Raw genomic sequence first — 14138 nt, forward strand, 5'->3', positions numbered from 1 at the left:
CAACCTCTCTCTCTCTCTTTCTCTCCTTTTCTTTGAATCAACTAAAAGCAGAATGATAAAAGGATGACGAGAGCCTTGTTTTTTGCATGCTAAGCCCCATAATGTCCTGTTAGGCCCGTTATAATTGAGCAGTGATTGAATATAACTGAGGCTGTGCAGGAGGAGAGAGAGAGCTAAGATGGTAGACAGAGTAAAATCAAATATATTCTGAAGAGAAAGAAAAATCAAGTCCTGAGTTGCTCTTGGCCAGGTGAACCTCTGTGAACCATGTTGGGGGTCAATATACTTTCAATTCACCTAATTCAGGAGGATTTCCTTCAGAATAAAAAAAATAAACCTCATGTCTCTGCCTGTTGTGGCCCCATCAATGAATGAATGAAAGCAATGTCTCTATGCCTGTGGAGAGCCATACTGATCCTCAAGAAAGAGGATGAATGCTGAATGCTAGTTTCACCTCACAGTTTGAATAAAAGGTGAAGCGGAGGATGAAGGGGATGGAAGGAGGGTTAAAGGGGTAAAGCGCATTGTAGTTATTCCTCTCACTTTTCCATGTGCGAGAGAAAGAGGGAAATCAGTGAGAGTGCGGTGTGAGGCAGAGGTGTGAGTTTAAAGTGTCAAAATGTTATCAGAGCTCTGTCTCTGGGCCGGGGGGGACTCAAAGTTCATTTCCGGGTGAAAGGGGTTTCATGTTCAGGTTTCAGTTCTGCTCCAGGTCGTCGAGAGTGGGGGTGTTGTAACTCTGGAACAGGGGCTGCATGAAGAGGCCCACCGTCCCGACCACACACACCAGCACAAAGATCCACAGGAAGAGACGATCGATCACCATGGCAACGTACTTCCAGTCCTCAATGATCTAGGGAGAGAGAAAAGTTGTTAAAAGATGTTAAATGTCGCCGCTGTTGCGCTTCCTGACTGCGTTGGCAATGTAAAGCTAGTTGAACTAAAATGAGTGAAACTGACCTGAATGGTGCTGAATGTGAATTGATTGAACTGAATTGAACTGAACTGAATTTAATTGAATTGAGTAAAACTGAGCTGAGCTGAGTTGAGTTCAATTACATTGGATTGGATCAAGAAGAGTGACTGTTGATTGTTACTTTTAAATTGAAATTAACTGAATTGTAACTGTTGAGTGTTACTTTTGAACACTAAACACTTATCTGTTTCTCTTTCCAATAAAACACTGCAGCGGTTTTAGCTGTTATGATACTGTCTTGAAATAATAATAAAGGCGTGGCATGAATACACATGAGATCACTGAATTAAAGTCGGTGATGAATTTGCTGTGAGAGCAGTCACTTTGTATCTCAGTGGGCTGTGTTTGTGGCTCTGCTGATGTTGGGGCTAATTTTCATCACGCAAAACATTATGATAAATTTGGTGTCTGATTGCACGCAGAAATCAAAGTTGCTCTTCCAGAACTTAGTATAACTGCAATTAATTGCCATTGTGCATCATTATCCTATAATCCTAAACAAATACACATTTGCATACGCAAAGTCCTCAATTGTTCTATACTTAAACCTAAAAGTCTTGATGTGCTGCAGCGTGTCTCATATAAGCATCATGCTACACATATTTTGATTTATCACACATACACATAAACACACACACTCTTTCTCCAAACACCCACCCCTTCATCGTCATCCTCGCTCTTCATCTTCTCAGCGATGTAGCGCACTCCATCCACCGCCTCCTCCACGTCGATGTTGCACTTGAGCGTCATCCTCTTCCTGAACTCCGTGTTCTCCGACAGGTCGCTGACCTTCCAGCCGTAGCGCTTGGCCGACTCCTCGTTCACGTAGAAGGACGAGGAGGAATCCGCCATCCCCGCCGAGCTCCCGGCCCCTCCGGCCGCCGGCGACCCGTCCGCCCCCCGCTGCTTCAGGTCCGAGTACGACCGCTGCTCGTGCTTTTTCCGGAACCGCTCGCGGATGTTGGAGCTGCCGGGTCGCCGCATGAAGAGGTAGGAGGGGAGCCGGTACAGGAAGACGCGCTTGACCCAGGGGGGCATGGTGTGCGTGCTGGGGGAGCGGTGGTGCACGTTCAGCACGCACACGCTGGTGACGATGGAGAAGGTGACCAGCACCATGGTAAACATCAGGTACTTCCCGATCAGAGGCACTGCTAAAGACGTAGGCGGCACGATCTTTGAGATCAGGAGTAAAAACACAGTGAGGGCCAGCAGGACGGAGATGCACAGCGTCATCTTCTCGCCGCAGTCCGACGGGAGGTAGAACACCAGGATGGCCAGGGACGTGATGAGGACGCAGGGGATGATCAGGTTGATGGTGTAGAACAGCGGCTTCCTCTTGATGATGAAGTCGTAGGTGATGTCGAGGTACGTGATGTCGTCGGGGTCTTCGTTCTTGCGTCCGGGCAGCGACACGATGTCCCACTCGCCGCTGGGCTTGAAGTCATCGCGGCTGGCAAAGTCGCTGAGGAGGATGAGGTCGATCTCGGTGTGGTCGTAGGTCCAGGAGCGGAACTTGAGGGTGCAGTTCTGCTGGTCGAAGGGGAAGTCGCGGACCTCGATTTTGCAGGCCGACTTGTAGATGGCCGGCGGGAGCCAGGCCACCTCGCCGTTGTTGGAGACCACCGCGTTGGAGTAGAAGGAGACTTCGTAGGTCCCATCAGCACTGAGAGGATGAAGGTGGAATAAGAGAAAGAAAGGTACAAGAAAGGCAAAAGGAGAGGAGAAAGACAAATTAGAATCATTGAAAAACCACCACTGTTAGTACAAAAATACATCTGTTGCTTAGTGGAAGATCCCTCCACACTCTTCCTCAGTGTGTCCAAGCAACTGGTGGAGATTGTTGTTGAAATCCCTACCATCATTTTAAAACTTTATGACAATCTGTCATCATTTGTCAAAATCATTACATTTTCAACGGAAGCTAGCTCGTCCTGTTAAGTGCATTTGAGCACGGACTGCCAACAGAATCAGTGTTGCAGCACTAAGTCTTGTCAAGAGAAGAACAAGAAAGTTGGGTCAATCGATGTATTACGTTGAGTGGTAGTGTGTACAGAAGACGTACTGCTGACCGTTACTGTGTGTCTGCTGAGGTGACACGAACAACAATTATGTGTTTAAAGTTACGGGCTGTAGGGTCTAATTTGTTGGCGTCCCAGGGGAAGAGCTCCGCATCGGGACACACCCAGTGAGATGGCGACAACTGCCTAACCCGCACCTCAAATCTGCTGAGATTGAGGTTTTTTTCTTCTTCTTCTCACCAAGGCTGCAGGTGATGCATTATACATCAGTGGCCCATCAATTATACAGCAGGTCAGGAATCCAGCCATCACACTCGCTCTCTAATGCTCTGCTGTGAATATGCAGAGTGGTTAAATATGCAGAGGCCCCACCTGCCTGCTGCGACCTCTGCTCCCCCAGACTTGGCTAGAGACCTCGGTATCTGAGGAGTGCTGATCATCTGATATCGTTTTGCCTCTTAAGCCATAATGCCATTTATGTGGTCTTGTAAGCTGACCAGCAATCTGTGTTCTTAAAAGCTTAATGCCTTTGAGCCCTGTACAAACGGTCGGGCAGCACTGCTGACCCAAACAGATGTCAAATGCTGTATAACTTAATGTCCACGCAACTGCGAGCCCATCAACCTGTGTCAGCCTAACAGTTTTGCATCTGCCCAAGCAGTTATAGCAACAGTGGGTTGCTTTCACTTACGCCATTTTGCAAAGCTAAATTAAACTGAACTACCCAAGCATTTCACACACACTAAGAGTAACAAACCACAAAATGTCCCTTTATCACCCTGGTTACCATCAGTCACCTTATCCATCAATTCATTCTCTATGGAGCTGTGGATCAGTTTGACATTGTTTTAGGTCAAAATCAAGACAAACATGCACAAAATTTTCTTATGGCACAGTAAACTATAGATGTTGTCTCAACTCTCATTTTGGTGCTATATTTACACAGGTTTTTAACAAAGGTGCAGGCGCAATGTATCATGTAACATCTCTTCAATGTGTTTGCTGGCATTGTGGCACACACAATGACCACCTATACAGACAAACTGCCATGAGATGGCTATTGTATACAGTGCATTTTAAGTATTCAAACCACTGTAAATCCAACTAGTTAACATTTTTAACTACACAGAAAGCAGTATATTATCTGGCGGATCCATTTCACCCTGCTGAACAAGTATGGAGCCAAAGGCAAATCAAATTCTACTAAAACTCAAACAGCAAAGAAAAATCATTTTCTGTCATTGCTGCAATTTGTCACTCACCAAAGAGCACAGAGTTCTATATTAACTATATTTCTGTGATGAAAGTAATTTGTTTTACAAGCAAATAGCAGAAGGAAAAAAGACCCAGGTGTTGACCTATATGGGCTGCGGATCAGGTGAGGCCCAAAAGCCTCCGTGTCTGCCAGCTAACACTCCAGTGGATAGAGGCAGCGGGGCGAATGTCTCCTTGGCTGAATTTATTAAAAAATTGGAGTTCACATGTTTTGAGTTTGCCTTGCAGACATTTTATTTTGCTGCAAGATGCTTTCTGGTGCACACACAAAGTGAAAATCTTCTCATATCCAACTTATGCCCTGGGACAAAATAACAGAAGGGACTTGTGATAGTGCTCCAATTGAATTATCAAAAAAATGAATGTAATATTTTGCCCAGATCTGGCCCGGTCCGGCCTTGGATCGATCACACCTACAGTTCAGTGTTTCTCCCAAGAATTTTACTGGAAAAGCTTCTGAAACAACATTTAGCTCATGGGACACTAAAACTCTATTGAAACTCATAATAAAGAAGCAGCTCCTTAAGGTACCTAAAACTCTGCTACAGCTGTCAAAAATCATAAAAAATTCATATTCCATCTTCTATGGTCGTGTTTGTTTTGGCCTAACCTGCAAATTTCATAATCCCAAACTCTCTCCCTCTCTCCCTCTCTATGTAAAATCTCTAATCTCTCCTCCCTGCCTCCCCTCTTCATATTAGTACAGTAACTGTAGCGTGACTGTCATTCCCAGTGACCTCTGTCTAGCCGGGGATAGATTAGGAAGGAAACATAGTGGCTCAGGCCGGCCGCTGTTTGAAAGAGCACTCGTCACGATGAGACTCTGTCTGCAGACACTTCTGACCGTGTTAACAAAAGCTTTCAGGTTGTGTTCATTATCCTGAAAGAGTGAGAAGTGGGATAAAAATGAAGAGATGAGAGGATAGGAGGAGACATAAGAGGATGTGAGAAAAAACATTTTGGGAAAATGGGGCTCTTGGGACTGAGTAAAGTTGTTCATTCTCTCTGTTTCTCTCTTTATCACTTAGTTTTTAATGCACACAAACACACACACACACACACACACACACACACACACACTCTGTCTGTCCCTCATACACAGAGCTGACATACTTGTTGTAGAGGACGATGTCTGGCAGCCAGATGTGTTGCGACGGGAGCCGGACCTTCTTGATGCCCTCATACTCTTCAGGGTCCCACATTAACCTGTAGTCATTCCATACCTGATGAACACACACACACACACAAACACGCACACACAGAAATTGAGATACGTGAAATACAGACTAATCACATGCAAGCAGAAGCAGAAAATCACACAAAGGGATACAAAATTAAATATATGCAACCAAAAACATACATAAACATGTGAGCTCAGGCACACAAACACATACACACACACACACACACGCACACACACACACACACACACACACACTGCCTTAGTCACTCCTGATCTGGCAAACATACATTTCAAACAGTAGTGTGCTGACATATCTGCCCTCCATGCGATCAGCTGAACTAGCCAGCTGAACTGTCTCTCCACATTTTCCATAAACTCCTGCACATCCAGGCTGTCCCTCCTTACACCTAGATTCATGTACATGAGGCTGTATGTATATGTGTGTTTGTGTGTATGCAATGTAACGATTAGAATGAGTCAGACGCTTGTGGTGACAGTGAGAGGTGGTAGTAGTAGAAGAAGAAGAGGACGCCTGCGGACACGAACCTGAGTGAGCCAGCAGTTGGTGGTCATGATCTGCTCCCTCTCGTTCTGAAACACAGACGGACAGAAGAGAGAGAAATCTAAACTTGGGGGGGTTCAATGTCTCATTATCAGATAAAACCCAAATCTGCAGCATACTGTATAATTTCTCCATAGTATTCCATATGTCTGAGGCTCACTGAATGCAGCATAAATGTCTCAAGTTGGTAACATGATGAACAAACACACTTAGGTTTAGGTGTTAAGGTCAATATATGTTAAGGATACATTCTGCTGTTAGAGAATGGAAGTCTTCATGAATGTAGGAATGTAGTTGTGTAATTATGTTTGTGTGAGTGTGGTGTGTGTGTATATCTGTGCATGTGCATATGTAAATGTATGTGCATGTGTATGTTTCCATATATGCATGTGTATGTGTATGTATGTGGATATGCATTTATGTATGCTTATATGTATGTCTGCGTGTGTGTGTATGTGTGTGTGTGTGTGTGTGTGTGTGTGTGTGTGTGTGTGTCCTCACCACACTGATGAGCTGGGCCAGAGACACCTGGATGTAGATGGTGACCTGTTGGCTCTTGTTGACGGCCGGTCTGATCAGCTTGTTGTAGCGCTCCGGAGACAACAGGTGGTTCACCAGCCGCTCCTCCACCTCCGCGCACAAGGCAGCTGCACACACACACACACACACACACACACACACACACACTGTAAAATCTGTTTCTATACTGCTGGACTGTCCTGCATCTGTCCTTGCCCAGTTCCTATCCTGTCCACACCAGGGGAATTATAGTTTTGCATTTTCCGTTTTGAATATTTCCATTTTTGCTTTAATGGCAGGAGAGAGTTCAAATTGATTTTATCTATGACTTTATTTAGTTTTGGAGGGTAAGATTATAGTTAATTTCCATCTCTTGAATCTTTGGTTTTCTTCAGATTACAAAAAAAAAAAATCATGACAAGATTTAATTTAGTTTCCGTTAACTATGATGAATTTGGGTCATATTCCACATTTCCAGCACAGAACAGTTAAATTCTGGGTTTGTTCAACAGTATAAGACTCATGAATGATTACTCCCACCTGCCTGGAAAAATTATGCTCTATTCTATTCTATTCTATTCTATTCTATAGTGGCACAGTTTCCAGAGTGTGATGTAATCTCATTTTGTTGGACGCCATGCCAAAACTGTCAAAGCTCAGTTCACACAATCGCTTCAAAAACTCATTCCAGTGTTGTGAATCCCGCTTCCCTAATTCCATCATCTCAGTGGAGTGAGTATTGGAACGACGCGCTCGTACCGGGCCACGCGGCATGTTGAGGGTGCCTCCACATTGCATAATGTGTGTGTCTCAAACTGTTAGGCATGGTGACTAGACACCTGCGGCCACATTTAAGGGGAGCTCTCTGACTGATTGGGTTTGATCTGGTGCGTAGGTAGAAGTCCATGTGAGCGCGCGTATTTATAAACCTGGACTTGACGTGACCTTTAGCTGAACTTTCCAGCTCGACAGCTTGATTCGATCCAATCTGAAACTGGTATGACATACATGAGTATAGATATGTTATATTCTAATGAGTAAAGCATGTATTATAATGAAGGGCGTACTTTGTGTGCAGCACAACACAGTACAAAGAGGGAAGACACTCATCAGTAGGGATGGGATGATATATTGAAATTCAATATATCGCGAAACAAAAATGTGACAATACGTATCGTGGGGCAGAAAAATGAATTGTGATATTAGCTACATTTTATTCAACTGTAGTAATCACAAATGAGACAGCTTGACCATCACAATTTCACAAGCTCTCCCTCCAAATTATATTATTTACACTTTGTAATGACATTTTAAAATTGTAGTTTATATTCTAACAACCCAATGCCATCGCTAGAGAGATTTGTGGCTCAGAAATAAACATAATTCTGCAGTCACACTTTGTTGTCATTGAACTTTTATTTATCACAACGTATCGTGGTTGTATGGAATTGTGAACCCCATATCGCGTATTGAAACGTATTGTGAGATAAGTGTATCGTCCCATCCCTACTAATCAGTGATGATTAGTTTCAGGAATTCATATTTGTTCAAACTGAAGTTCATTTGTGTACAATCACATTTCTGAGACGCATATATTTTAAGGTAAAGTGGTAAAAGAAATCATCAGTGCACTTTTATAAATGACGCCACTAGGCTCTCTGCTAATTGTCTGGTTAGTCTTTTAATCTTGTCAAACTATCATGTTACAGTATTCCAAAATGGACCCACTTCCAATATGAAGAACATCACCCAGCATCTCACATAGCTGAGAGTGTGAATGGGTGAAAGTGTCCCCTAATGTCTAAAGTAAATCAAATAATGGCCCCACTACGGACTGAAGAGGATGAAGATTGAAGCTCCCTTTGTAAACTGTTGTTGACATCTGGTCTGCACAGTTAGGTGTAGATTATCAGTCCTTTCTTTGAGCCTTCTTTAACCTTTTTTGAGCATAACATCCTGGTTTATCTCTGTGTCCGTAAAGAACAAATCAAAGCTCAAAAACCAGGAAAAACACAACTGTATTCTCTCTGGCCAATGCTGAGTCAGCTGCTCTCTGATCACTGCTGATCCACTCTTGATTATCAGTATAGCTAAATGGGAGCATAATGAGATAACACACACACATAGACAGAAACACACACACACACAAACACACACACACACATACATTAAACAGAGCAGTAGTTGGTGAACCGATGTTTAAATCTCGTGCTGCGAGGTCTCACCGATTTGGTATTGCAGTGATGTAGCATGCTGCCGATCCCCAGCTGTAATGAGTGTTTGTGTAATCAGTGTAATGTGTGTGTGTGTGTGTGTGTGTGTGTGTGTGGGAGGAAATAGGCTATTCATGTCTCTGATCTCACAAACAGTTCAGATGTAATAGTGTATTTAGTGACAGACCAATACACAGAAAACACATATGCATACTGTACATTCACACACACACACACACACATGCACCTTGTCCCCCCCCCCCCCCCCCCCCACACACACACACACACACACACAACCTCCCTCCTTCCCGTACACTATTTTATCTCATACACACTCTTCTGCATATAGTGTGATATCGCATGTTGACTATGCATGCAATCTCCATGGTTCAAATGACAATAATGAATCATATTTGATCACACACACACACACACACACAGCCTCTGCAGGGCTGCGTTCACCCATGACACAGAACAATGTCTGACTGGGTCACAGAGCTTCAGATGATAGTGGGTGGTTTAAACTAAGGAAGCTGTCAGAGTTTAAACTGGGAAAAAAATCTGTTTTTGTTTTCACATTTGGTTTGCATTTATGTGGTAAACAGGGACACTTTCTGATTTGCATTTCTGATCTGAAGCTTGCTTTCACTACAAGAACTCCTCGCCTCTCCTCAAGAACTCTCTTTGAAACCGGATCTGAAAAGCATCTGTTTTGTTGGCACCAGTGTGAACAGCGCCGCAGCCTGTGTCGAATTTTGCGGAGGGAAGAGTTTACTCTTCATTGAACTTACTTGTCTAGTGAAGCAAAGGTTAAGTGAGTTGTCTTTACTGCGATAATGTCATCTCAGGCGTCAGCTGAATTGAAATATCCCGTTAATTCTGCACACGCTCTTTATCTCAGCTCAGCGGCGGACGAAGCTGCCTCCTCTCTCCTTCCTTCTGCTCACTACACACTTTACTGAAAAAGAATGGGTGCAATTAAAAGTCCCTTTATGGAAAATATGATCCTTTTGGAGGTTCATTTTTCTTTATGGTTTGACTCTGGCTGGAGAGGTCATGTGCATTTACAGCTAAAATTCTATAAATTTACTTTAATGAATCAAACAGTCATTAAAAGTGACATTAAAAGTCTCCAAGGTCCATTAATTAATGGCGGTTGGTGAGGAGATGTGGGGCAGTCTAACCCACTAATGAGTCGCTAGTGTGGCCGAGGGTCTGATTTCCACCTGTGGTTTTCTCTGTTCCCACAATCCTCTCTGCTGTCATCCCGTCTATGGAGAAGTTCTTAAAGATGGCTGAATACACACTCACCCTTTTAAAAGGGTGAAACGTAAAGGTTAAGACCCATTTATTCAGTACTACCTACAGCCTAGCTTAACTCTCATCTGCGGTCTGTCTGTCCTGTAGAGACTTACACACACACACACACACACACACACACACACACACACACGCACATACACACAGACACACAAGCTCCAGTCCTATCTCTTGCATTTGCGTTGTACCTGTTCTATCTTGTTTGTGTGATCTTTCATTTTCATGTGTTTCTGTGTGCCTTGTTCTCTGTAAAGCGCTTTGTGACAGCTCTGTTTGTTAAAAAGGGTTCTATAAATAAACTAGACTTGAATATTGGCTATGGCATTCCTGCTTACAGGACAGTACAAAGTATAGTGTGACAGGAACGACAGGAGAGAGTGAAGGATTAGATAAGAGGTCAAGAACCAAACTTTGAAAAAAATTATAAATCCTAAATATACCTCAGCCCACTCTTCAAAAGATAATACCACTCAAGTTCAGCTTTAACCTTAAACACAGCCTTAGTTAATTTGGGAACATGGACGACTCTCGTCTCTTGCAAAGTTAAAAGCCAGAGAAACCAAGACTAATTGCTAAGTAATGTTCTATGGTAAAGCCTGGAGTTCCATTGACAATGAATGGTAGACTGACTCTGTGGCCAATGCTTGTCTGAACTTTCACACTCAGCTTAACACTGTAGTAAGCAAACCTCAAAATGCACACATCGTCACCCTGGTTATTGGCACGATTACCTTTACTATCTATTCCAACTCATCACCTCCACCATGAGATTATGTTTTCTCCCCTGTTAGTTAGTTTGTCTGTCTGTCTGTCAGCAGGAAATCTCAAAAACGTATGGATGGATTTCCATGAAATTTAGTGGACAGGTGGGCCTTGTGCCAAGGAAAAATTGATTAGATTTAGGTGGTGATTCAGATACAACATCATTTTTAAGCCATAACTATAAAACTAATGGAGATAGAATATGTTTGCAGGCTCAAGAAATCAATGTAACTTAATCTTTAAGTGACAGGAATGATGTCTTTGGGTGTAACAACAAGGTGGAGAATTATTCAGCGTTGGCGGAGGTTTGCGCTTTCCTTCTAGTTCTCTATGAGGCTGTGGATCAGTTTGACAGTTTAGCCCAGCAAGCATTTGAAAGACAGCGATGTGCCAGGTTCAACCCCAAACAAGCACAACATTTTCACCATCTAATGTTATATCAAGGTTAAAAATTGATATTAGGTAAAAGGTAAAAAGGTGGAAAACAAAGAGGGGCTCACAAATTGGCCAAAATACGGGAAAGCAAAATAATGGGAGGAGGGAAATCACTTGCTATATTTACACTGATTTTCAAACTTGGTGCAGGCCTCCGCATCCATTCAGTGTTAAAATGTTTCCTGAGAGGTCTAAGGATAAATCTGCAATAAAGAGGCACTGTGCTTTGAAAAAGAGGCTCTGAGAAGTAGATTCCTTCCTTTGGTCACCCTGCCCTGACCTCCTGCCTGCAGCTCCAGCGGAGACACAGAAAGCGTCCACTGTCTGAACAACCGTGACACGACGCTACACCCAGAGGGCAAACGTCCTGTGAGGGCCAGGAAACACAGAGCTGAGCTGCGTCTGTCAGGATTAGACAGAGAGTGAGGAGAGAGGAGACAGAGAGACACAACAGAGGAGCAGCGGACAATAGACCACACACACACAAACACACACACCACAAACAACAACAGCAACATCAAGGAGCGCGAGATAAAACCCTCCACAGCACGGAGACAATTACCAGATTAGTATAAACATCTGATAAAATAAAACAGGATCACGCTGCATTATGGTGATGACAAGTTCTTTGTGTATGAGCCAAGCTCTTTCATGGCAAATCACTTGGACTCATAAGTTCACCGGATGGGATTTACAGCCTGGCACTAATTCATTGTTTACATACAATAAGACTGCAAAAATGCTACATAATTGCTTGCAGGTTTGTAGAAGTAATTAAAGGCTACTGGTGTTGTTTGGAGATTTTAGTGGCCGGGGAGTTAAGACCGCGCTTCCTATAAATCCTGTTGGTCGATCTCATTGTTGTTTTATTTTCTGCCTCATTTGTCACTGTGCCTGCGTTAATTGGATTAAAGCCTTGTAAAGAAGCAAGACCGGTTAAACCAAACAGCAGAGTCAAACAGACGAGGGAGCGTAGAGCTAACAGGGTAACATCTGAAAACATGAAACTGTTGAAACATGAACAAGTTCTGCATGGCGTTGTGAGAAGCTTGATTTAATGGTTTCATGACATTTCCTGAGAGCCGGAAAGGAAGACCAAACAATGGAAAAATATACATCCAGTGTCAAGAGAGTAAAGTGATCCAGGTCCAGGCATAACTGAGTTAAATATAAAATACTTTTATTTGAAGGGCAGAGATATTAAAAAAACATCACCTACCTGAGGGATTTATATGCTTTCTTGACACTAGAAGTATAGTTTTGTTTTCTGTTCAGTTCCTCTGAGCCCATGCGCACCTGTGAATTTGGTTTAAAATCCTGATACACTGCAATTGCATTTCTTCAGGAAGAAATTGAATGATTTTGCTGGATATTTAACCCAGTAAGCCCCACAGCTACTGCTTTTCACCTCCGCCTATGGAGTTGGACGGGGGTTCTGTTTTCGCCTCACTCCATCTGTTTGTCTGTCTGTCTGTTAGCAGGATAACTCCAAAAGTTATGAATGGATTTTCGTGAAACTTTGTGGAAAGTCATGGGACAAGGAAGAACTGATGAACTTTTCACACTGATTGGCCAAAGGGGGGCGTGGGGGTGGGCGTGGCTTCTCACAAAAAGGCATGTAACTTCCAAACAGATTCACACAACACCATGAAACTTTGTGGAAAGTTTGGTGGTGAACTGGTGCCTAAGTCCTTGTGTATGAACCTGAAACTGTTGCTCTACAACTGCTGCTCAGTTGAAAATGTGGCACATTTAAAAGTTGAAGTTTGATGCACTTTCTTTGCTGAATATACAGTATACAAAGAATTAACAGAAGTTTAATTTGGTCAACTATCTGACATGTTTTTATGGCATATCTTGACATGGCTGATTACCATCAACCTCACACACACCTTTGACCTCAGTTCTCAACCTTTCTCAAACAACGGGAAAAGGGAGAATTTGCAAAATCTGAAAATGCAAAGAATGCTGTGTAATTAGAGTTAGAATAGTTTTAATTCACATTTGAAATTCACAGCATTAAAAGTGAATTGACTATCTGAAGTGCTTACATCTCTCTGGCTGCTCTCTGATTTTTGCCTGAGAAAGAAATAAGAGGTCTCATATTGCCTTAAAAATATAAAGGGCAGCATAAAAATAGAAGCAGCGCAAAAGATTAATAAATTGTACAAAAAAGACTTTACATGACTATTAGAGAAGACTGAGGAAGCTGAAATGCGCTGTGTCTACTAACAGTGATGTCAGTATTGTGGTATTGTGGTATTGTGTTGGATAGTAAACGCTGTAAAGGTAGATGAGAGTAAAATGAGATGTGTATGAGGTTGATGCAAGTAGAGACGGAGCATTAGGGACTAGACCAGCACATCTTATCACACACACACTCTCACACACACACACACACACACACTACTCCTGTCCGCCTCGCTGCACTCTCCCCACCTCAATAATTCATCGCCGCTAAAATAAAAACGCCATCATCTCACAAGCACTGAGACTCAAACACAATCAAAGGTTATTCTCCTGCTTCTTTTTTCAACCAGACTAAATCAAGACATATTTTCCCACAAAAACAAAAGTGCACAAACCGATTAAACACTGCTGCTTTTGAGAGACGCAGATGGACGGATGGACAGTCAAGGCCATAAATCCAGACGACAGTGGAGAAAACGCGTCCAAATTCTGCATCCTTTTTTTTTTTTAGGGTGGTGAGGTTCTGAGAGTAAATTATTCAATGCCTTGCCATCTGGGGTGGCCTTCCAGAGGCCAAAACAATTCAGGCTTCAGCTGTCATTGGCCTCGCTCAGTACACTGTGCAGACGTCAGCCAGGTTATAAAAGCCACCCATGTGCCACCCACAGCCAAATGGTCAAGTTCC

General features: G+C 43.1%; 1 protein-coding gene across 1 annotated transcript; it reads right to left on the reverse strand.

The window, feature by feature from the left end:
* Positions 1-697: 697 nt before the first annotated feature.
* LOC139925852 (neuronal acetylcholine receptor subunit beta-2-like) lies at positions 698-6040 on the reverse strand. The gene is made up of 4 exons (XM_071917354.2): positions 5999-6040; positions 5383-5492; positions 1634-2639; positions 698-853 (listed from the first exon to the last, which is right to left on the reverse strand). The coding sequence occupies exons 1-4, from the start codon at positions 6023-6025 to the stop codon at positions 698-700; spliced, it is 1299 nt and encodes a 432-aa protein (XP_071773455.1). The 5' UTR covers positions 6026-6040.
* Positions 6041-14138: the final 8098 nt, after the last annotated feature.

Source organism: Centroberyx gerrardi, chromosome 16 (genome assembly GCF_048128805.1).
Source record: "Centroberyx gerrardi isolate f3 chromosome 16, fCenGer3.hap1.cur.20231027, whole genome shotgun sequence".
Lineage (NCBI taxonomy): Eukaryota > Metazoa > Chordata > Actinopteri > Beryciformes > Berycidae > Centroberyx > Centroberyx gerrardi.